Source organism: Mustela lutreola, chromosome 11 (assembly GCF_030435805.1).
Source record: "Mustela lutreola isolate mMusLut2 chromosome 11, mMusLut2.pri, whole genome shotgun sequence".
NCBI classification, from domain to species: Eukaryota; Metazoa; Chordata; class Mammalia; order Carnivora; family Mustelidae; genus Mustela; species Mustela lutreola.
In genome coordinates this window covers 97,655,508-97,679,593 of record NC_081300.1, presented here as the reverse complement: position 1 = coordinate 97,679,593, position 24,086 = coordinate 97,655,508, and the positions used below count along the sequence as shown (strand labels likewise).

The following is a 24,086-nucleotide window of genomic DNA, read 5'->3' as shown; positions in this document are numbered from 1 at the left end:
AGGGGCAGAGGGTGAAGGAGAGGCAGACTCCCCTCTGACCAGGGAGCCTGACGAGTGGGCTCAAGCACCAGACCCTGCGATCATGACCTGAGCTGAAGGCAGACACTTAACCGACTGAGCCACCCAGGTGCCCCTGCCTGCTTTTTTCTTGATCTTGACCCCTGGTCACCTGGTAGTAGCTGGGCTCCTGAGCAGAGTGTGACAGAGTCTGATGCAGCGTCTGACCCCTGACTGTGGCTCCCTCCACCAAAGGTTTGGGTGAGCCCTCTGGGTTACTCCAGAATCAGCCTCTCCTTTGGGCTCTGGTGATCTGTTTTGGGGGAAGTGGAAGGAGAAATTATGTTTCTGTACTTGGCACGTGATAGATAGTACATTTTTTTTTTTTTAAGATTTTTATTTATTTATTTGACAGACAGAGATCACAAGTAGGTAGAGAGGCAGGCAGAGAGAGAGAGAGGAGGAAGCAGGCTCCCTGCTGAGCAGAGAGCCTGATGTGGGACTCGATCCCAGGATCCTGAGATCATGACCTGAGCTGAAGGCAGAGGCTTAACCCACTGAGCCACCCAGGCGCCTGATAGTACATTTTTAACCAGGATGACGGGTTCTGAGTTTGTGGATAAGTTGCCAAGTTTGGAGTGACAGGATTCCTTTGAACGCATCTTGTAAACTTGTAAACACATCAAAGTTATTACAAAGTGAGTAGCGTGCTTATAATACATGTTTGGGTATAATGGAAACCCTGAAATAACATTCCAACAGTGACTGTCCAGTGTTGACGTGGTGTCTTCATATCCTTTGGGAATCTAAAAGTCTACCCTGCTCTGCCATCCTTACGGTGTGGTTTTCGTGCTCCAGGTTACTACATGGCCCAGTATGGCTGCTAAAGCACCAGCTACCACACCCACATTCCAGAACACACAAGAGGAAGGAAGAGGGGGATGGTTGGGGATGGAGAGGCGGGCAAGGGAGTTGAGGACAAAACCGCATGTCCCAGCTGTCTCCCTCCTTGGGAGGGAGAAAACCAATTTCTACTTTCCTTTGGCCAAAACTTAGTCATGTGGCCACACCTTAGAAATGTAGCCTTTTCGTTGCTGTGCTGATGCCCTGAGTAAGGTTTGGGTTTTGTTATGAAGGAGCAAGGGGAGGATATTTTGGATACTAACTGGTAATCTCTGATATACTTTGACTGTACTGATTACAATTCTGTTGTCCTTCTGGGGGAGCCTTTGTTATTATTATTAATAATAATATTAATAAAGAGTAGCATTTGGAGTTCCTACTGTTTTTCAGGCACTGCTTAACAGTGTTGATACACTCACTTTTTTGCACTCCCATTGTCTCCAGGCTCCTGTTAGTGTCCTCATGAAGCTCAGAACAGACAGGTGACAGGACACAGACTTAGGAGGCGAGAGCAGGGCTTCGAACTGGTTCCCTGCCCCAGAGCCTGTTTGCCCAGCTAGTTCGGTAATCTGTTTCGCCATTTGGCTGGTAAACAGTCTACTGAGTTCTTAATGTGTTTTCCGTTCCTTGGCCTCCTCAGGGGGAACACGGTGCTTCTAGATTTTGCCCTGTGGTTTATATGCTCTGCGTGTCTTTGCTGTGAATTAGGCATCCGTCTCTAGGAAAGAACCTCAAGGCGCCGAAGCCTGGGGCTTCCAATCCAGAAAACACTCAGTAAGCCTTGGGTCCTGTATTGGTTAGGATAGACCAGGTCATGCTGTGTAACAAGCAGCCCCAGAATGTCAGCGGCTTGAACCAGGGAGATGATTCCTTGTTTGTATGCCACGTCCGTGTGGGTGACCAGGGGGCCCTCTGCTCTTTTTGGTCACTCAGGGACCCAGGCTGAGGGAGGCAGCAGCTTGGTACACCCTTCCACGACTCCTACGCAGTGGCAGAAAGAACGGTGACCTGTGCATGTGCTAGTCCTAAACTTTCACCCAGAAGTGGCATGCTCCCATCTGCTTCTTTTTCCTTGATTGGAGAGGTCACATGGCCATACTTTATTTTTAGTTGCAGGGAGGGAGTCATTCTGCTATCATCTGGGAGGAGAAGCCGACTCTCCTTGAGTCAGGAAGGGAAGGGGAGATGCTTCCTAGGAGGGACGCTGCCACCCAGGGAGTCTCCCTTCTAGAAAGCCCTCCTCCTCTTGGTCCCCAGGCACTGGGGATTCAGCAGTGAACATGTTATCGAGGCCCCCGTGCTCTGGGTGAAACGGAAAACGGCCTCCAAATGGGTGGGCTTGAGGGCCAGGCCCCAGGGCCTTTGCCCCTGTCCTGAGGCTTAAACATGCTGGTCTGTGTTGCCGTTCACAGCTCAACAACTCCAATTCAGGGCTCTTCACCGTGTTCACGGGGGTCAAAGACTTCAGCAGGATCCACCTCGTGGACAAGTGGAACGGACTCAGCAAGGTGAGGGCAAGGCTGGCGGCCCTCCTCTCGGGCCGGGCGGGAGCCGCGGGGTGGGTCACCCGGCTGGTCACCGGCACTGCGCCCCTTGTCGCTATTGCAACTCAGGAAGGTGGTCACATCTGTGATGGAGAAGCCCTCGGAGTCGGGGATTCTGCCTGTGCTTAGGGCTCAACTAGCTCTTGGCTCCCGTTGGATGGGTGGGGAATGGAAACTCTACTTACTTGGTGCCTAGTGTATACCAGGAAGTGAGTTATTTCTTTCCTTTTGTTCTTTAATTTATAAAAACACTTCAAAAATACGACACTGATGATATAACCACCCACGGCGTTGAAAGATACTGCTGAGTAAAAACAAAAACAAAACACCCGAGAATCACAGGAAGACATTCACATAAAAAAACAATAGGGACACATCTCAAGTGCCCTTTGCACCTCCTCCTAGCCCGGCCCTGCTGCGCCCTGGAGCACAGAGGCACCCACAGTGCACGATATCGGGCATGACCTTCCTGGCCACTTTGGCCCGTTCCATGCCCATGTGTGTGCAGAGAAACGTGGTGGGTTCGCTGCTTCTTTGAACACGATGAAATCATATTTCGTACATCGTTCTGCACCTGCGTTTCCCACCTTTATTGCTTTTTCTCGTTAAACGTGCCCAGGAGTGAGCAGGTGCGCGGGGCCGCTTGCATGTCCTTGGCGCTCACCACGGTGACCGCTGCCAAGACCTGGGCTCTGGGGTCCAGGGACACCCGCATCCGTGCTCAGAGGGGCCAGGTCCCCGTTTGCAGCCGGCAGTAACAGTTCCCAACGGAGACCCTGCGACATCCCTGGCTCGCTGTTCAGCTGTGCCCCAGGTCGGGCGTGCAGTGCCTGAGAGCGCGCTTCTGAGAGCCGTGGCTGAACTGAAGGGCCGGGTCTCGTCGCTTCCCCGCAGGTCAGCTTCTGGCATTCTGATCAGTGCAACATGATCAACGGGACTTCAGGACAGATGTGGGCACCGTTCATGACTCCAGAAACCTCGCTGCAATTCTACAGCCCCGAGGCTTGCCGGTAATGGCTGGGACATTCCTGGGCCTTCTGGGACCTCCCGGCAGCGGAAATCAGCTCTGTGGACGCTCAGAGCCTAATCGAGTGGCTTTTGGCGTGCCCTTGGGAGGCGGTTTGGCTCTTTGTGTATTTGTTGGCCCTCGGCGCTGTCCTGAATTGTCCTCGGTTGCGCCATGAAGAGCCAAACCGCTCGTGCTGCTTTGGCAAGACCCAGAGAGGCCCCTGGCAGCGTGGAGCTTTGCGTGGTGGCGGCGGTGGTGGTGGGCAAGAAACCACCGGGTCGCGGGGGTTGCTGGGGATCAGGCAGACCTGGGCCCTCTGGAGCATCTGTCCAGCTGCCCTCATGTCCACCCGGATGCTGAAAGATCTCGATGTCTCTCCTGCGACACTTGCAGGACCAGAGTGTGGCCTCAGAAGCTTGCTTGGGGCTGACGGATTCTAGGGGCCCCAGGGCAGGGGAGACTAGATGGTGGACCCTAGAACCCGCCTCTAGGTATTGCCCGGCCCTCGGCTCCATTAGGGCCACTCTGGAAAAATCTTTTACTTGGGGATTCACAGATGTGAGCTCTGACTCCTCTGCCTTCCTGGCAGACCTCCGTGGTGGCTGGCTGGGTCAGGCGCTGCAGACACGGTGGGGAGGGATGGGCCCACTCCCATTCCCTCCTGACGCTGACCGGGGCAGGGGGAGACTCACACAGACGCACGTGCAGGGGCGTATGTTCACTTTTTAGAATTAGACATTCCGACCCAGAGAAGAGTAGCAAGAGTATGCCATTCCCCTTGGTTTGGGGACTTGTTTCCTTTTAGCCCCAGGTGCCCTGTCCCCAGACTGCCTGATGATAGCTGGCAGTCTCCAAGGACGTTCTCTTGCGCAATCACGTTACCCTCTCCGGCTGCATACGGCTATGTCTGGGCCGGTGCTGTCCACTCCCAACGTGGTGCCCGTCCCTGTCTGCAATCTTAAATTTTCGAGTAGCTGTGTTAAAAAAAAAAAGGAACAAGAAGTAGGTGACATTAATTTTAATGACAGGTTTTACCTGACCCGTTGTATCCAAAATGTTACCGTTTCGGTGTGTAAACGGTGTCCTGTGTTATTGAGAAGTTTCACATTTTTTTTTTTCCTATCCAGTGTAGAAATCTGGAATTTATTCTGCGCTGACAGCGCATCGCACCCACACACGCCCCCTTCCAAGGGCTCTGGAGTCCTGTGTGACAGTGGGGGGGTAGGGTGGGGAGGGCGGCACCGTTGTAATCCACAGTCCAAGTTCAAGTTTCCATGTACCTTTGAGAAACGCAGCTGGGTGAATTGGGTCAGGGAGCATGCCACCACAGCCTCAGGAGAAGTGACCGCGGAGTCACCCCTCGTCGTGAAGAATGGCAGTCTGATGTGTGAACGTGGAGGGCACAGCACATACAAAGGCCCAGGGGCAGGCGGGAGTGTGCCTGAGCAGTTGCCAGGATGCCCGTAGCGTGCAACAAAGGGCAAGCAGAGGCCGGTCCTCACGGAAGCTGTGGGGCTGTGGCGAGGATGACGGGTCTTGTCCCAGACGACACTGGAGGCAGTTGCAGTTTTAAGTGACATACTCTGTTCTCGTTTTGAAGCACCGTCTGCTTGGGGAGAACAGATGGGCGTGGGCCGGGAGGCAGGAAGAGCCATGAGGAGGCTGTTGCAGTTCCCAGGGAGAGAGACGGTAGCTGCAGCTCCCCTGGGGGGGCCGGGGGGGCGGCGGCGGTGCCTGTGGGGAAAAGCGGCTCAGTTGGGGTCACATTCAGCAGGACCGGTCCGGCCACCACGTTCCGGGTGTCATGCTCCCCCTCCCTCGTCTGCCTCCCGCAGGTCCATGAACCTGGTCTACAAGGAGTCGGGGATGTTTGAAGGCATCCCCACCTATCGCTTCGTGGCCCCTAGCACCCTGTTTGCCAACGGCTCTGTCTACGCGCCCAACGAGGGCTTCTGCCCGTGCCTGGAGTCCGGAATTCAGAACATCAGCACCTGCAGATTCAGTACGTGCCGTCTCCGGTGGGAGGGGTCAGGTGGGCGCGTTGGGATCTGTCCCTGCCTGGTCTGCAGAATCTCCGGCCTCTTTACTCTTCATAATCCCATTAGGCCGGAGAGGAGGCAGCAGAGAGAATCTGAAATGAAGAAAATAATGCCGTGTAGGTCAGTTGCGGTCGTCAGGAAGGCCCACATCCTCAGTGGCTTAGCGATGTAAACGCATCCTCTTAAACAGTTCTGAAGTCCCACGCAGGCCTCCGGCCGGGTGTCAGCGGGCTGTGCTCCTCTCTGGAGGCTCGAGGGGCGATTCTTGTGTTTGCCCTTCAGAGGCCGCCAGAATGCCGAGGCTCCTGTCCTCACCATCAGCAACACCCCATCTCTCCGATCCCACCTTCTGGCCTCATCTCTCCTGTTCCCTCTTCTAGTTTCAAGACCCTGGAGACTCCCCCTGTCCCGCACCCCCCACCAGGTCCCCATGCCAGGATAATCCAGGCCGTGCTCCCTGTTTTCTTATTTACTTTTCTTTTATTGCTAAAGATTTTTATTCATGTATTTGACAGAGAAAGACACGGCGAGAGAGGGAACACAAGCAGGGGGAGTGGGAGAGGGAGAGGCAGGCTTTCCACTGAGCAGGGAACCTGATGTGAGATTTGATCCCAGGACCCTGGGATCATGGCCTGAGACAAAGGCAGAGGCTTTAAACCCACTGAGCCACCCAGGCGCCCCCATTCCCTATTTTATTTATTTATTTATTTATTTATTTTTGTAATTTTTAATTTTTAAAAAAGATTATTTATTTATTTGACAGAGAAAGAGAGAGAGATCACAAGTAGGCAGAGAGGCGGGCAGAGAGAGAGAGGAGGAAGCAGGCTCCCTGCTGAGCAGAGAGCCTGATGCGGGGCTTGATCCCAGGACCCTGGGATCATGACCCGAGCAGAAGGCAGAGGCCTTAACCCACTGAGCCACCCAGGCACCCCTCACTGGCGTATTTAAATTGGTTTGAATATCACCCAGTTAAAAGGCAGCGCCTTAGTCACACTGGCCCCATTTCTGATGATCAGCAACGCATGGGCCCAGAGAATTCTGAATGGGATGGCCTGTGCAGAAGGAGAGCATCTTCATTGGGGTAGAAGGGTCTTTGCTTCACTGGGAACAGGCTGTCTGCTCAGTGCAACCCCATGCCCATACAGTGAAGCTATGACGATGGTCTCAGCACTCTGCAGGATCTGGCCTGAGCCAGCCTCTTCAATACCATTTCTTTCTGTACTTCTCCCACTAACTAGTTTTCAGCCCCATGGCCTGCTCCCTATTTCTAGAGTACATCAGGTTTGGTCTCACCTCGGGGCCTTTGCATCAACCATTCCTCTTACCTTGAGAGTTCTTTCCTCAGCTATCCATGTGGATCTGTGTGGATCATTCCCTCCCCTCCTTTTGATCTATTCAGAGGCCACCTCCTCCAGGAGGCCTGCTCTGTTTTCCCATGCTAACACTGTCCCTCTTCCCCCACTCCAGCCCCTTCTTGCTCCTGCCAGCTGCTCTCTGTCATTTCCCCCTGTATTATGTTCTTGGTGTCCATCACTCCCTGAAATCACTGACTGTGTATTCTGTTTGGATAATTTATCATCCGTGTCCTCCCCCAGGCTGTAAATGTTGGCAGGGTGCTGTCCTCAGCTGCTACAATTCTGCCCTGTATGTAGTATTTGAATATATGGACGTGTGGGTGTACCCTGCCCTTAGGAAGTTGAGGCTGAAGGCTGGGACGTGCCCAAGGTCACACAGTTGGTAGGACGAGAAGCCACTACTCATTCGACTGGGTCTCGCCTTCTGGGGACCTCTTTGGCTACATATCCGGCTGGAGATGTCCAGCTGTAGTTTGCAGCAGGGTTGGGGGGACAGACTGTCAGGCTGGACGCCTCTCCAAGTTCAGGCAGAATGGGGTGCTCTGTAGGTGAATGGTCTGGAGCTGGGGCCTGGAGGTGCCCTCCTTGTGTGACCCACCTGGCCTTGCCCTGTTTAATTCTCCCGTCCCTGGGGTCTCTGGGAATTTCTGCTTGCGGGATGGGGTGACAGCGCGGAGACCCTGCCTGGCTGTGTGCCGCGGTTGTGGGGCAGGTGACAAGAGCCGCGGCCGCCTGCGCCAGAAAGGGCATCTCATGGTTTGTGTGCCGCAGAATTCCAGAAAAGATTCTTGCATTCGGCACGGCTCCGGAGCTCAGCTCTTGGGGGAAGCTCCCTTTCACGCCTGGTGGCAACTCGGTTTTCTTCCGGGCTGGCTCCGCTGCCAGGCAGGCTCTCGCCTCTGGCTTGGGGCTCCCCCCTTTGCCTCCAAAGGCTCCTGCCAGGAAGGGCCCACCTGGGACCCCTTCACTCCAGCAGGTACCCCACGTTCACTCTGATTGGTCTGCCTTGCGTCCTGTGAGCCAATCACCGTGGCCCAGGGCGATGCTGATTGGCTAGGCCGCATCACGCTCCGCCCCTGATTCCATGGGCGGGGCCAGCGCTGGCCCAGCAGGTGAGGGTGTGGGATCCTGTGGGATCGGGAAGGAGTGGGTGCCAGGCAGGGCCAATGTCCATCCACTTCAGAGGGCCGGGGAGGAGGCTTACACCGCCTCACCGTAGCACATCTGCCAAAATAACTTCAAAAGTGCGAGGGAATTTTATTTTTATTTATTTTCTAAAGATTTATCTATTTTAAAAGGAGCAGGGAGGGGCGCCTGGGGTGCTCAGTGGGTTAAAGCCTCTGCCTTTGGCTCAGGTCATGATCCTAAGGTTCTGGGATCAAGCCCCGCATCGGGCTCTCTGCTCACCAGGGAGCCTGCCTCCCCCTCTCTCTGCCTGCCTCTCTGCCTACTTGTGATCTCTGTCTGTCAAATAAATAAATAAATAAATAAATAAAGTCTTTAAAAAAAATAAATAAAAGGAGCAGGGAGGGGAGGGGCAGAGGGAGGGGGAGCGAGTTAGGAGCAGACTCTGCACTGAATGCTGGGCCCGTCGCGGGTCTTGACAGACACCCCCAAGACCCCTCTCAGGCCCTGGCCTCATGTCCAGCAGCACAGCTTTGCCTGCCTTTGGCGTTTACGTGAGAAGAATCGTAGCGTGTGCTCCTGGATTCTCTCTGGCCTCTTGCACCCGTTGTGTCATTGGTGAGGTCCGCCGGCGCTGGGGCTGTCCCAGGCACCCTTTCGCTGCTGCGTGGCGTGCCTGCGTGGGAGCTCCCCTAGTCTCCTTACCTCTCCTGCCCTCAAGGGCAGCCGGGTTTCTGTGTTTTGACCATGAGCCTCGTGCTGCTGGAATGTTCCCATCCATGTCCTTCAGGGCCCCTGGGTCTGCATGTCTGTGACCTTCCGTCTGAAGATAAGGAATGCCATACATTTCCCTTGTAAGGCCTTGGAGATTTCTTGGGCCCAGAGGACTCTCGCCCCTCACACTTCCCTGCTGCTCAGGGCCCTCAGAGTAGCTCGACAGACCTCTTCGCTGTAATCTGTGGTGACCCTGGGCAGTTAGGTCTGGTTGGGCGTGCCGTAAAGCTATAAATGAATGACCACTTATTGCTCATGCGGTTTTGACATAAAACAGAGAGGAACGCATGCACGGGTGCTTGCCGTTAAAAGAACAAGCGACGAGCGTGCTCACTGTCTGAAGGAAGGGTCAAGGGGACGGACATTGGTCTGACCCACTGCGGCTGCCTCTGACCTTGGAGGCACGCTGGGGCTCCTTGGAGGTGCCGCCACCTTCAAGGGCCCAATGTGGTGACCACCGCCTTTCCTGAGGGTCTCCGTGAACATGGGGGGCCTCGTGTTCCTCCTGGTGGTCCTTTTTCATATCGGAGATGCGAGGATGGGAAAGGAGCTTTTCCAAATTGAAGGGCGTTGTCCCTGGGCTGCTCAGGGTGGCCTCAAAGGTGCAAGGAGGTGGCTTTAAATGACACGGACTGACTGGGGAGAGAGGGCTTCTCTTTTCCTTTCGTGTTGCTCTCCTTCCAGTCACCCCCAGGAGAGAGTCTTTGTTGGCGCCAAGAGGCCTTTTCAGCACCCATCTATCTTTTTAAAAGATTTTTATTTTTTAAATTGATAGGTGTGTGTGTGTGTGTATTTAAAATATTTCATTTATTTATTTGTTAAATAGAGAGAGAGTGTGTGTGCACAAGCAGGGGGAGCAGCAGGCAGACGGAGAAGCAAGCTCCCCGCTGAGCAGAGAGCCCGACGTAGGACTTGATCCCAGGACCCTGAGATCATGACCTGAGCCGAAGGCAGACGCTTAACGACTGGGCCACCCAGGCACCCCTATTTATATTTTTGAAAGATTTTATTAATTTTTTTGTCAGAGAGAGAGAGGGAACACAAGCAGGGAGAGGGGAAGAGGGAGAAGCAGGCTTCCCTCTCAGCAGGGAGCCTGACATGGGGCTCGATCCCGGGACCCTGGGATCATGACCTGAGCCTGACATGGGGCTTGATCTCAGGACCCTGGGATCATGACCCTGGGATCATGACCCTGGGATCATGACCTGAGCTTATCTGACTGAACCATCCTGACATTCCAAAAGATTTTTATTTTTAAGTAATCCGTACACCCAATGTGGGGCTCGAACCTACAGCTCTGAGATCAAGACTTGCACGCCCCCCTGACTGAGCCAGCCCGGCACCCCTGTCTTTCCTTTTAACTGAAAAGATTGCTCAAAGCCCCATGTGGGCAATGGTATCTAGTTAGAATATTCAATCTTCGTGGTTTCCGTTGTATTTATTTCTATATTCACTGTCCTGTTGGGGCAAGTGTTTGCCAGTTATGGCTTGGATAGAAAGTTCGACTCTAAAATATCGCTGTTTAAATAAAGTGATGGCATTTGGATCAGAGCAGCACATTGGAGAATCACTCAGGGGGACCCAGGTGTGGCAAAACTGAAGAGGTACTTGGCTGAATGAATCAGTGTCACGAAAAAGGCAATGGGCGTTAAAGTCCTCCAGGAAAGATAAAATCAGGCGGCAGCAAAATCCCAGCTTTTATTTTAAACCAATGCTTGGTCTTGCTAAGAAAAGTAGAAAGAACCTAGATTTGAGGCTTCCAGAAACATAACACGGATCCTGGTCACCTGGCAGGTGGCGGACACACTGTTGGTTTTCAGGAAGGAGACCTCGTGAGTTTTGTTGTCATTTTTCTTTCTGTTGTTGTTGTTTTGAAGTACAGTTCACATGACATAGAATTAAACATTTTATTTTATTTTATTTTTAAAAAGATTTTATTTATTTATTTGACAGAGAGATCCCAAGTAGGCAGAGTAGCAGGCAGAGAGAGAGGAGGAAGCAGGCTCCCCGCTGAGCAGAGAGCCTGATGCGGGGCTCAATCCCAGGACCCAGGGATCATGACCTGAGCTGAAGGCAGAGGCCCAACCCACTGAGCCACCCAGGCGCCCCAAATTAAGCATTTTAAAATGTATATTTCAGTGGCCTTTAGTACATGGACAGTATTGTGCACCTACTGTCCCTGCCTGGTTCTGGAACATTCTGACCCTTCCAGAAGGAGACCCACACCTGTCGGCAGTCATTCCCCATCGCCTGTCCCCTAGCCACTGGCTAGCACAATGTATGGTATTCCGTCTCTACGGTTTGCCTGTTTTGGGTCCTCATGGGTTTTTGAGAGAGGCTGATTCTTTTCCTCATTAACTCGTTGTCCATCAGGCCTGTTGTCCGTGGTCCTGAGCACGTGAGGATAGCTGGCGTTTGCCTTACTCGGTCAGTTGATGGAGAGGTTCGGCCTCACGTTTCTGGGTGTGAATTTCTCACACAGAGGGGCCCGAGTCAGCCCCTGTCACACTCGCTGGCGTCCGTCCCGCAGAGCGGCTGCTGGGAGAGAAGGAGCAAAGCAGGTGTGTCTTCACCCTTCCCGTGGATGATAGGGAGACCCGGCCGCAGGCACGCACCCCTCAACGTCTCTGACAGCTGCCGCCTTGCCTGCAGGAGATGGTCCGGGCTGCCTGGCTTCGCGATCGAGATGCCCCTTCCCTGCCCAAGTTCAAAACTGGCCTCGACTTACCTTTTAATCCTCGACTCCACGTACTGCCTGTCCCACGTGCACGGTGCATTTCCCTGTCTCCCTGCCTCTGCTTCTGCCCAGCCTTCCACCTGGAATGCCCTTCCCTGGCCTTCCCCGCCTGGCGTGGTTGAACCAACCTCCCTTCCTTCCCGTGGTCTCCGCCACCCGAATCGGCAGCTCTCGCACAACCACTCCTGCCGGCACAGAGCTCGTCCCTTCCCAGTGCGGGGCGTCTCTCGGGCACTTGGTAAACATTTACGGACTGGAGGCAAGAGTTCTCTCTGTCTAGTTATTGTCGTTGGCATTTCGTCATCATCTGGGAATTCAGCAGTGGCTGGGTTCCGGCGCCTGTGCCTCCCCAGGCCCTGGCAGGACGCAGGCCTCTGGATGTGCTGATGCTCTCCGTTGTCTGATGACCCCTTTCCCCTTCTCTGCCTTCTAGATGCACCCTTGTTTCTCTCACACCCTCACTTCTACAACGCCGACCCGGTGCTGGCCGAGGCAGTGTTGGGCCTCCATCCCAACCAGGAGGAGCATTCCTTATTCCTGGATGTCCACCCGGTGAGCCTGTGCCTGTCAACCTATGGGGGGGGGGTATGGGAGGGATTTCCCACTGGTGCCTCTTTGGCCCCCTTCTCTGCTCCCCACCCCTGCCAGGCACTGAGCTGTTCCACGGTGGGGGTGGTGGGAGGCCTGGCTTTCCTTGGCATTGACAACTTGTAGAGTATCAAGCCATCAGAGGTGCCTACTTTGCTCAGACTCCATAGTTCAAGGGGTTCATTATCTCTTCCCAAAGGAATTGTCTTTATCAAAGGATCATAAGGTAGTAAATTAATTAGAATTATCAGTCTGCAAATTAGCCAGAGGAGCCCTCTGGCTGTGCCAGCGTATCATAAAGCTCGCTAGGTCCCGACAAGAGCCTGGGATATCTCGCAGATGAATCGGGTCCTGGGGAATTTGTCCTCTGAGACCCGCTTTCTGCGGGTGGCAGCCAAGAAGGGGGCAGGCCCACGCATGTGGTCCCCCCGTGGGCCTGTCTTTACCCGGTTGTCTTATCTCCCTATCTCTGCTACTATAAAACGGGCCTGTTTGGACTAGTGACTTTTGCTGTTGATTAAACAATCCTGCGGTTTCGGTGGCCGGAGTGGACACTCCTGGTCTTGCCCGCAGGCCTTTTTCAGAGCTCTTCGACGTTCCACGTCATTTTTCTGTACGCTCAGATTTTCTGAGCTCCTGACTCGACCCCACTGGCCCCTGGCACTCCGCCCCTGCCGCCACTGTTCACTAAAAACACACGCTGGTTAAGCCAGCGGTGACCGCACACACTTCACGTCCGGCAGATGCTGCTTGTACACTCATTCTGGTGCCGCCCCGAGCTAGATGCTTCGACACGCGCCAACTCAGTACACACTCACAGGGATCTGGGGGGCAAGCCCTGCTCCTCCTGTCGTACAGATGGGGAGGCTGCGGTCCAGAGAGGTCACCTGCTACAGCTCGTAATGGGATCGTTGGTGCACCGAGGAGAGGTCCGTCCTGTCTTGTCGTGGTGCTTGGATTTTAGCAGTTAGCAGACCCACTAGCATCTCAGTCGGTGCGGGTTTGATAAATGACCGAGCATAAGGGACGAAGCTGAATTCAGACGTGGGCCTTCTGATGCCCCCATCCCCGTGTCCTGTGCGCATATCTGGTTAGTTTTGATGAGGTTCCTACTGATTAATTAAATTGATGGTAATTAATATTAATAAGTCATATTAAGTTTGTTCTTTATCGCTAGAAATGTTATGGCTTCTCTGTGTTGTCTTCACATGTTGACCCGTTTTTAAAAATTTTTTGTGTTTTTTAAATTTTATTTATTTGACAGAGAGAGACACAGCGAGAGAGGGAACACAAGCAGGGGGAGTGGGAGAGGGAGAAGCAGGCCTCCTGCCAAGTAGGATCCTGGGAGAAGGCAGATACTTAACAACTAAGCCCCTCAGGCACCGCAAGAGTTTTTTGTTATAAAACTATTGTGGTTGTCCATATTCTTCTCTTTTAGTTCATTTTAATAATTAGTTAATTCATTAATTTTAAAAGATTTTATTTATTTATTTATTTGACAGAGATCCCAAGTAGGCAGAGAGGCAGGCAGGCGGGGTGGGGGAAGCAGGCCCCCTGCTGAGCAGAGAGCCCGATGTGGGGCTCGATCCCAGGACCCTGAGATCATGACCTGAGCCGAAGGCAGGCACTTAACTGACTGAGCCAGCCAGGCGCCCTTTTTTTTTTTTTTTTTTTTTTAAGATTTGTTTATTTATCTGAGAGAGAGAGAGTGAGGTAGGAGGGACAGAGGGAAAGACTCCCCAGCAGCCTCCCCAGTGAGCAGGGCGCACAGCATGTGGCTCGATCCCATGACTCTGAGATCATGACCTGGGCCAAAATCAAGTCGGACACTCAACCGACTGAGCCCCCCGGGCACCCCTCATTCACTTAATTGTTCTCTCTCTCTCTCTCTGCTGGCTTCTGGGAATCCAGCAGGAACACCATCTCTGTTCTCACGGGTGACTCTCACTCGAGTGCGCGGCTCTCCCCGTCCCCTCCCCCCATGGTGAGGAACAGGCGGCCAAGATTGGGGACCAGACGATGCAGCAGGGGTCTTGTCCCGGCCACAGTAGGAACTGGCTTTTGTTTCGGGTCAGCTGGAGGCACGCAGGGAAAGGAAGTGGCCTTTTGGGTTTTGGCTGTTGATTCGGGTACTTTCAGGGAGGAAGAGCCTGGGACCCGTTTGCTGCCTGGGTGGTGTTAGCCCCGAGAGCAGGATACCTGGGGGGGCTGCTGTCCTGGAGGCTTCTCTTCCGGCGCTGAGAGCAGGAAGGGTGTGGTGAGGGCTGTGCTCACGGGTCCCTGTTTTCGTTCTGCGGGGTGCTGGGGACGGGTGGGGTTTTGCCCACGAAGGGGCCTCACGGTCCCGGAGGAGCCGGCCAAGGAGGGAAGGAAACACATTTCCTGGGGAAGGAAGTGGGCCCGGGTGGAGACCCCAGACTAGAGAGGCTGTTCTGGAAAGAGGGGGTGGCGGTGGCAGGTTATGTCAGGGTCCCTGAGGCCACCCCCAAGTTTGCTGATTGGCTGGGGGGACTCGCAGGGCTCTGCATAAGGTGGGAGCCCGGGCTGGGGCGGATTACGCAGGACACGAAGCTCCGTGGGCAAAGAGAAGGGCACAGGGGGTGAAGCCGGGGTCTGGGGGTGGTGGGTCGTCAGGCACAGGGCCCTCCCCCACGGCAGCCACACAGGACCCACTGAATTCCCCCAGCAGTGAGCTGTGTCATCTCCCAGGGAAGCCCATTAGAGACTCAGCAGCCTGGGTGTTCCCTGGGGGCCGCTCCCACCGGCTCGCTCTGCCTGGTGCCTTCCCAACTCCCAGACTCCCCCGCAGGAAAGCCGGCGGTCGGCATAAATCACGTTGTTTGTTCAGACCATCCAGGCGCAGTGAACCCTGCTTATCAGTTAGGGAGTTGGTGGGGGGCCCTCCCGGAATCCCGGTTCCCAGACCCCAGCCAGCGGCCAGCCCAGCCAGCAGGCCTCTCGGAGGAGGACAGCCTCGGGCCTGCCGTGTCATCGCTTCTCCACACACAGGTGGACTCCCTCCCATCCCGCCGGCTTCTGGGGTTCAAGGTCTCCCCTGTTTCTCAGGAGCACAGCCTTTGCCTTGTCCCTCTGGGCCACTGGGGCCCGCCAGGCCTGCTTATCACAGAAGATAAGGCCTTTTACCTCAGATGTACCTGATAATCACATGAGAATTGATGGCCCCGAGTGTGGGTATCTTGGGTGCCTGAATGGGCGCCACAGAAATGCTGGGAAGTGGGGAGAATTAGGCCCTTTTGCAGACGAGGAGGTAGGCCTTGGCAGAGAGGCGGCAGCTCTGGCCTCCTGACCTCCAACCTCTGTCCCTTTCCGCTTCTGGAGCTCCCTCCCCGAGTTTGGTCCTACATGCGGGGTGTCCTTGTGTACTATTTACTTACTATTAAAAAAAAATGATCTCATCCAGAAAAACCCCACAAACGTAGGTTCCTGTGACAAAGGAAGTTTCCTGTCCCTACCTCCTATCTGGAGATTAAAAAGTTCTTGAGAAAAAGAAAATTAAACCCGAGGGAAAACTATCCTTAGGTTTGAGACAGGAAAAGTTGTGTGAGGAGGGTGACTTTTTCCAAATGCAAATCTATTTTGTTGAGCTTGGAGGATGGGGCAGGGGTGATGAAAACAGAATGTACTTCCCTGGGACAAATAATACGTTATATGTCAATAAAATATAAATTAATTAAAATTTTAAAAATAAAGGGGGAAAAATGAACCAAAAACAAAAAAGGGAACAGAATGTACTATACCTGGGAATAGGTGGTGGATGAAAGGGGGCTTTGGGAAGCGTGTGTTTGCCTGGGAGGGGGTGGGAGCTAGTGGGGGGTCCCGGTGCCCACCCTCGGGGGCAGGACTGGGGGCTCCAGCGAGCCCAGGCCCCTGTCTGTGCTTCTTCCCACAGGTCACTGGGATTCCCATGAACTGCTCCGTGAAATTACAGCTGAGCCTGTATATCAAGGCAATCAAAGGCATCGGGTGAGTGGCTCTGGGAGTGGGAGCCTGGGTCCCAGGGATGGGGGGACTGCGGTGACCCTCCCCAGGGACCAGCAGGTGGGGAAGGAGACGGTCCTCCTGGATGTGGGGTCTGCTCTCCACTCCGGGATCCTGGTTTTGTCTCTCAACATCTGTCCCCCAAATTCGCCAGACTTTCCCATCCAGGCAGTTTCCTACTCAACAGAAAATTGAAAAAAAAAAAAAAAAAAAAAAAAAAGTCCTGGCAAGAGCGAGGATTGGAACATGGAAATGTACCAAATAGTCTTTTAAAGGGTGACTCTTCGCTTTATGGAAGGCATTTTTTTTAAAGCCCCGATTTTCTTCTTGTTGCTGTTTATTTGGAATAATGGCCTTTTTTGGGATGGCGTAAAACTCACCCCTGCGATTCGGGGATTAGCAGCGTGTTGGGAGTCATGCACCCTCGCTGCATTTCTCTCCCTCCGCACACACCCCAGTAGCCGTCACTCCCCCTCCCCCAGCCCATGGTGTCCCCTCATCTACTTGCTGTCTCTCTGGATTTGTCTGTCCCGGACCCTTCCTATAAAGGGGATCTTGCATGCACGAGGTGACCTTTTGCGTCTGGCTTCTCGCACTCGGCCTCACGTCTGCAAGGCTCTTTCAGGCTGTCGCTGATGCCACCGCTTCTTCCCCTTCGTGGCCGGATCGTAGGCCATCGTGTGCGTTGGGCAGGTTTTCTCGCTCCCTGGATGGACATTTGGGTTTTTCTCGGTTTGGGCCATCCTGAGTAATGCTGCCAGGACCGCGCGTGTGTAGAATTCTGTGTGGACGCGTGCTTTCCTTTGCCTTGGGTGGACACCTGGGACCATAACTGCTGGTTCATTCAGCAAGGCCACGCTTAGCTACTGGAGGAGCTGCCGGACTGTTCTGTCCCGCAGCTGCCTCGCCGACCTTCCCGCCAGCCGTGTGGGAACGTCCCAGCCTCCGTGTCCTCGCCCGCTCCGGGCAGGATGCGGGGTCGTTTTGGAGCTGGTCGAGAGGGCGCACTGATTTACTCGTTATGGTGGCGTCTGGGTTCTGGGTTCTCGTGTCTTTTTTTCCCCCCTTAAGCATATTTGAAATAGTTTCATGAAAAAAATTCCTCTAGGAAGAGTTCTGGGCCTCAGGAATGTGAGCGTCTCTTCAGTTTTGTGAAATGCCTTTCAGCTGGAGAGAACACGCTTCTCTGCCTCGCCTCCCACCCGGGCTTTTTATTTGTGCGTTGTGAGGCTGTCAGAGGGTTTGCTCCTGGAGGAGCTGGGGTCGTGAAACGGCCTGCCACCCACCAGCCTCTGGCTCTGGGACCCATCACGGCCTTGACGGGGAGTGGGTGACTGGTGACTTGGGAAGCCCAGGGAGGCTGGGTGCTGGGTGGGGAGGGTGGGGCTGAGGACGAGCCGCCCCCCCCCCGCCCCGCACCCGGGAGCTCCTACCAGTCGTGGCCCTGTCCCATGCGTTTTCAAACGGATTTTTCAAAATCTGGGTTTTAACTGGGTCTCTCTCCGTGTTCACTTGCTGGAAGTGAATGTGAATTCTTGACAAAATGCTGTTCAAGCCAGCGGTACACTTGGGCCGCTGGATTCTGCCTGCTGGTGACCTCGGGCCTCTCCCCTGACCTCTCTGGGCCTCTGTCCCCGTCTGTTCATCTGTTCGGCACGGGCTACGCAGCCGTCTGACCTCCCCTTCTGGCCGGAGCAGTGGCCTCGAGGGAGCGGGCCTAACGGCAGCGCCTCCTGCCGTCCCCGAGGGCCCGTGGGCATCGGGTGTGGGAACAGGCCAGAGACTCAGCTGAGCTGTTTGCCTGTGGCTCCTCTGGGGAATTTGGGGGCTGTTTGCCCACGAGATAAAGGCAGGAGGGTTGCATGCTATTTGCATTTAATTTGCATCCGCTCTTACAGACTCACATAAAAGAGGCCAGCGCAGACCCTCTGTTGTATTTCTGTGACTTGTCTGCAGGTGATGCTGTGTAAATTCATTTCACGACACAATCCGTGGCTTAGCTGGGGGCCTAGTGCGCTCCACTTCCCCTCTGTCCAGTTGTGCCTTCTTTAAGCAGAAAACCCCCAGCCCCGACCAATAGCTGCAGAATGTTTTCGTCCATTAGTTTGCTAGGATTGAACAATGACAACGGTACCAGACCCGAAGCGCTCTCTGTACGGCGGGAGCTCCTCTAAGCACTTTGCTCATGCTAATGCATGTAAAACAGTAGAGCCCTATGAGACTGCCTGTGTCCTCCCCACTTTATAGGGGAGACCCAGAGAGGGCAGGTAACATGCCGGCGGTCACACCGTTAGCTAGTAAGTGTTGTGTCAGGGGTCCCCAAGACCACTCTTAGGTTCCACGATTCGGAGGGAAGATCCACAGGACCGAGCACATAGTCCTACTTGTGGCTGTGATCCATTATAGCAGAAGGATTCTAACAAAATCAACAAAGGATAAGGTGCATGCTGTGAAGTCTGGGGCTGGGGGTGGTCCGGGCAGAGGCTTCCAGAGCCCTCTCCCAGGAGAGTCCCACAGGATGCCCTTAATGCCTGCAGTAATGAGTTGTGACAATACCTGTGAAGTGTTTTCTACCAGGGGAGCCCATTAGAGACTCAGTGCCCAGGCCCAGCCTGTTTATTGGGGCCTGGTCACGTAGGCAGCCTCTGTCTGGCATGGGCCCAGATTCTAGACTCTCCCAAGGAATGCAGGAGGCGAGCATAAAACCTATTGTTAGCTAGCTGGGTGCATTGCCATCCCGAATAAATTTGGGGTTTTGTTTCTAAAGGGAACGGATGGACATCTGCCAGGTCCCTGGCAGCCCCCACCTTGTAGGAAATGTGAGTTTTTCATTCAAAAAGATAGGATCAGATTGTCAGGTTGCTCAGGAAATACCCATTACTCAAGAAGCCTGCACCAATCTAGCTGTTGCAACATCAAATCCCTCTTGATCCCGGAGCTTGGGATCATGTGTCCAAAGCTGCCTCACAGAAGACACACTGGCAAAAACTTCTCACTGGCTTTGTCTTGCTCATTTCCAGACAAACGGGGAAGATCGAGCCTGTGGTCCTGCCGCTGATGTGGTTCGAAGAGGTGAGGCTGCCCCTGGCTGCCTGCGTGGGTGCCCTTGGGCGCCGAGTCTGGGATGCCAGGCAGAAGCCAGGGTGGGATTCGGAGGCAGAGGGTTCTTGGGGCGGGGGTGCTGGTTGCCGGAATGTGGGATGTAGAACGATCCGTGAGAAGCTCCACGAGGCCCAAGCACGTCCTATTGATTATCCCCCTGCTGATAGGATCCTTTGGGTGAGGAAGGCAGAAGCTGCCCGACACAGTAGGGCCCTGGCCCAGGGTGTAATTTTCTGAATGTGCTTGACCACTTCTCCTGAGAGAAGGGAAGCTGCTTCTCAGCGCGTCACCTTTTCACTTGAAAACTTTCTTTTTTCCTGGCTTTCCGGGGTTCCTTCTGGCAGAGGACTTTTCAATCAGGCAGAGCTATAATATCCGAAGGGACAGCCTGCTCACGTCACAGTCCGGGCAGCTTGTGGGAGGCGGAGCTCTGCCATAGGGACACCCAGGCTCCTGCTGTCCCGTACTCCCGCCCCCCACCCCCCAGATCCTCAGAACCCTTCCTGTTCAGGAACTGGGATCCAGGTGGAGAGAATCCCGTGGCAGGTGCCTATGGGCCAGGCAGGAAGTTGTAACCTACTGGGTCCGCACCCCATTGGCCAGATGGGATCACGTGACCTCACCTAGCTGCATGGGAGTCTGGGAAATGTAGTCCCATCATGTGCCCTTCCCCCCCCCCCCAGGGAAAAGGAAGCCCCCGCCCACAGGCTTCATTGCAAGCTCTGGACTGTGGTCTTGAGATCCAGAAGGGGTGGGGGACAGGGATGTGGTGTGGGGCAGCATCTGCGCCCCAGGCCTGCTGGGTGCGGTGCCAGCCCATTCGTTTGTCCTTCTCCGTCCCCAGAGCGGGGCAATGGAAGGTGAGCCCCTGCAGACCTTCTACAACCAGCTGGTGTTGATGCCCAGTGTGTTGCACTACGCCCAGTACGTCCTCCTCGCCCTGGGCTGCGTCCTGCTGCTCATCCCTATCATCTACCAGATCCGGAGCCAAGTAGGTGATGGCCAGAGTGAGGCCTGGGCTGAACGGCCCATTGCTTGCCTGCTGGGGGAAGGTGGGGCGTGGGGTCCTCTGGGCATCCCTCCAGTCGTCTCCGCAGACACCCTCAACCCTGAGCCCACCTTGGGCAGCGGTCCTGGGTCTCTGCGTGGGGCAGAGGAGCTGTCACTGCATGCTTATCTCTCTTGCCTCCCGCATTGCCACTTCTTCGCGGGTCCTGGGAGGCCTGGGGACCCTCTTTGGGAGGGGCTGCTGGTAGGGCTCGGGGTAATGAGACCTGGTACTTGAATGGTTTGTGCATCAAGTCAGCGCCTGCTGGGTGCCAGTCTCTGCCAGGTGCAGGGCAGCTAGCCATGAAGAAGACAGACCCGTGCCCTGCTCTGGGGGAGCATGGCGTTCTAGTTATGGAGGCGGATGAACACCGAGGGAACGGAAAAGGCAATTTTGCTGATGATAATTAGAAAACGTGACAGACAAGGTTAGTGCTGTCCAGTAGAAATACGTGAGCCGTGGGTGAGCCATTTACATTTTGTAATAAGCACATTAAAGTAAAAGAAACCAATTTTAATCATATATTTTGTTTCACCTGGATAGGTCCAAAGTAGGACATCAACATATAAACGTAAAAATAAAAAGTATATAAAAAATATAAACGTAGCTATATTTTACATTATTTCTTCATGTTAAGTCTTTGAAATATGGTGTGTATTTTATACTTGCAGCAGGTCTTGATTCAGACTCACCCATTTTAAAGACTTAACGGCCATATTATGGCTCCTGGACTGGACATCATTGCGTTCAGGAGGGTTGGGGACAACTATAGAGAGAGTGCCAGGAGAGGCTTCTCTGAAGAGATAGAATTTAGGCTTAGATGGGAATGCTGTTGAGGTACTCAGCACAGATTCACAGATGTACTCCGAGAGAAGGAATGGCCAGTGCAAAGGCCCTGAGGCAGGGGTGGCTGAGGCATGTCTGGAAGGCCCTTGGGCCCCCATAGCTCCTGATTTCTTGCTTCAGCGTTGGCAAACGGGTCTTCCACTTTCTTCTCTTTCTTGGGGAGCAGCTTGCATGCCTGCTTACTTGCTTGCTGGGGTAACCATAAACCTTCCTGGGCTCTTAACTTGGGTGTCAGCCCCTTAACCAGATTTGCCTTCCAAATTCCCCATCCTGTAGGGAGAAAGGTTTGCCCTGGGGCAAGGGTGCCAGGGCTTATGAGCTCTCACCATGCCACTGCTCTGGTGTTTGAGCTCCTGGTGATCGATAGGTTTAGCTAGCCTGCTGGGGGCTTAGGGAGACTGGACTGAGCGGGACTGGCTCTCCAGGGAGCATAAGGGAACTCCCTATAGTTCTTTGCCTGATTTATGCTGGCAGGGCGGAAAGGACTAGAAGCCACGGCTCTCAGCCTGAGAATCCCTCCTTGGGCATTTCCACCGCCACCGATGGGGGATCCCAGGGACTGGCTGGTGAGGGACCGGCCCAGGGGAGGAGGCCAGAGCAGCCTCGCCATCTTCTGTCTCCTCTGTCTCTCCTGAGTGTCCTCAGGAAGGAGAGTGAGGAAACCATGACATCACTGGCTAGGACCCCTTCCCTCCAGGCCTCAGCCCCAGGTCAGTGTGCGGCCCCCAGACGCAGTAAGGATGCCTGTTTCCCTGAGGACACAGCTGAGACTTCCTCCCCACAGGGGGCACCGGAGGTCACATAGTGGAAATGTATTCCACGACTTTTTTGGGTGGGGGGGCGGGCAGGGGAACTTAGCAGAGCTTAGACCTCATATATTTTTATGTTATTTGTCCTGATTTTTTTTTCATTTTCATTTTTTATTTTTTATAAACATATATTTTTATCCCCGGGGGTACAGGTCTGTGAATCACCAGGTTGACACACTTCACAGCACTCACCAAAGCACATACCCTCCCCAATGTCCATAATCCCACCCCCTTCTCCCAACCCCCCTCCCCCCAGCAACCCTCAGTTTGTTTTGTGTGAGATTAAGAGTCACTTATGGTTTGTCTCCCTCCCAATCCCATCTTGTTTCATTGATTCTTCTTCTACCCATGTCCTGATTTTTTAAAAGAAGAGATCATATGCTGATGAACTCAACATATTTTAATTTCCCAGAAATTTTTCTTCTTACATTATTCCTTTCAAATAGCAAATTTCACAGAAATTTCTGTTTTCGGCCGATTTAAAACACCACCTGCTCGGTCCGCTGGTTCTTGGCCAATGCGCCTTGCCCACGGTGGCCCATCTCCCCACCTTGATTCACAGTGTCCAAACCCTAGTCGTTCAGGTGGCCGGACCCTTTCCTGCGGGGCTCGTCCGTCGGACCGAGCACGTTTCCCGAAGGCATTTCTGTCTCTGGTGAAGGGCACCCGCTCTCCACGTCTCTGCATCTTCAGGCGTTAATGGTTTATTGGACTTAACACCCTGCTCCTTGCTTTCCGGAAACTGAAGAAGCGTGTCAACCTTCCGTGTTTGGCTATGGTGTCAACTATAAATGAGCTTGGTTATCTTCTAGGAGAAATGCTATTTATTTTGGAGTAGTAGTAAAAAGGGTTCAAAGGATAAGGAGGCCATTCAGGCCTATTCTGAATCCCTGATGACATCAGCTCCCAAGGGGACTGTGCTACAAGAAGCAAGATTGTAGGTGGGTACCAGGTAACGCTGCGCGGCCCCCTCCCCTCCCCCTCCCGTAGCGAGTAGAACTCCGGTGGCTCGAAACTCTTTGGATCTTATGCTTGTCTTCAGCTTAAGCTGCACCTCGAGTGTCTACAGACTCAAAATTCCTACTTGCCTATTTTTGCATTCAGAGCGATCGGCAATTTCTTTGGTCCCAGGCCTGGTAGGAGGCGGAGGGTCGTGGCGCTCTGGGGGCTGCTGTCTTATTTGCAAGGTTGTCTTAGGAAGCTAGGATCGGGGTTCAAGCCAGCTGCTGCTCTGACCTCTGGTGCGGTGGACTTCTGCGGGAAAGCTGGCTCCACATGCAGACCCCGGACATCCTTCTGAACCCTCTGGAGTAGCATCATGGGTGGAGTCCTCGAATATGTATTTTAATGGACACCCCCAAGAGGGTTCAGGTGTAGATGATCCTGTGTTTGAGAAACAAGAGTCTAAATAAATCTCGGATCGGGACGCTTGGGAGGCTCAGTCGCTTGAGCATCCGAGGCTGAATTTTGGCTCAGGTCGTGATCTCAGGGTCCTGTGATCGAGCCCCGCATAGACTCCGTGCTGGGCGTGGAGCCTGCTCTCCCTGGAGAGAGAGAGGGATTCTCTCTCTCTCCCTCTCCCTCCACCCCCTCTCACATGTGCTCTGTCTCGGAAACAAAACAAAACAAAAAACCCCCTGCAAACCGGAATTAAATCAATACATCAATGAATCTGGGATGACCAAGAAAAAGAGAATTTGAGCATCACCTGAGCGCCTGCTGAATACTGGGTTTCAGCCTGAGGGTAGGCTTGCCAGATAGAGCAAAGAGGCATGGGTCCGCTTATCCTCCCTGCCCCTCCCCCCCAAGAAACAACAACAGAAGGATTATGTCAGGTAAACTGAATGAATTTTAGGGTAGGTGTGTTCCGTGCAGTTACTGGGACATGGGTATACTGGAAACTCGGTTGTTTACCTGACATTCAGATTTAACTGGATGCACGGATACTATCTGGCAATCTACCTCCGGAAGAAGCAGGCTCGTGCCTGCGGGAGTTCGCCTTCCCGGCCGGGATCCATTAGGTCTGAGGTCTTAGTGCTGCTCGGGGATGTGGCCGGCGGAGCCCTGGGCCCTAGACTTTCGTGTCGGGCAGCGGTGAGTCGCTCTACAGTCGTACCTGTGACAGATGGCTGTTACCTTGGTTTCTCAAAAATGGGCTGCCCCCTGGAGCTTCTGGGGCCAAATCTGCTTGGGTTTAAGTAGCTTTCCTGA

At 53.9% G+C, this 24,086-nt stretch overlaps 1 protein-coding gene across 2 annotated transcripts in view; it reads left to right on the top strand.

The window, feature by feature from the left end:
- SCARB1 (scavenger receptor class B member 1) overlaps window positions 1-24,086 on the top strand; it is a 68,232-nt gene that overhangs the window by 40,639 nt on the left and 3,507 nt on the right. Inside the window, exons 5-12 of one of the 2 annotated variants that reach the window (XM_059138818.1) lie at window positions 2,313-2,408; window positions 3,339-3,454; window positions 5,289-5,455; window positions 11,917-12,035; window positions 15,982-16,055; window positions 19,091-19,142; window positions 20,017-20,163; window positions 22,688-22,816. In XM_059138818.1, coding sequence (XP_058994801.1) covers window positions 2,313-2,408; window positions 3,339-3,454; window positions 5,289-5,455; window positions 11,917-12,035; window positions 15,982-16,055; window positions 19,091-19,142; window positions 20,017-20,163; window positions 22,688-22,816 — 900 coding nt within the window. The remainder of the gene's footprint in view (window positions 1-2,312; window positions 2,409-3,338; window positions 3,455-5,288; window positions 5,456-11,916; window positions 12,036-15,981; window positions 16,056-19,090; window positions 19,143-20,016; window positions 20,164-22,687; window positions 22,817-24,086) is intronic. The other variant, XM_059138819.1, reaches the window with a different exon arrangement.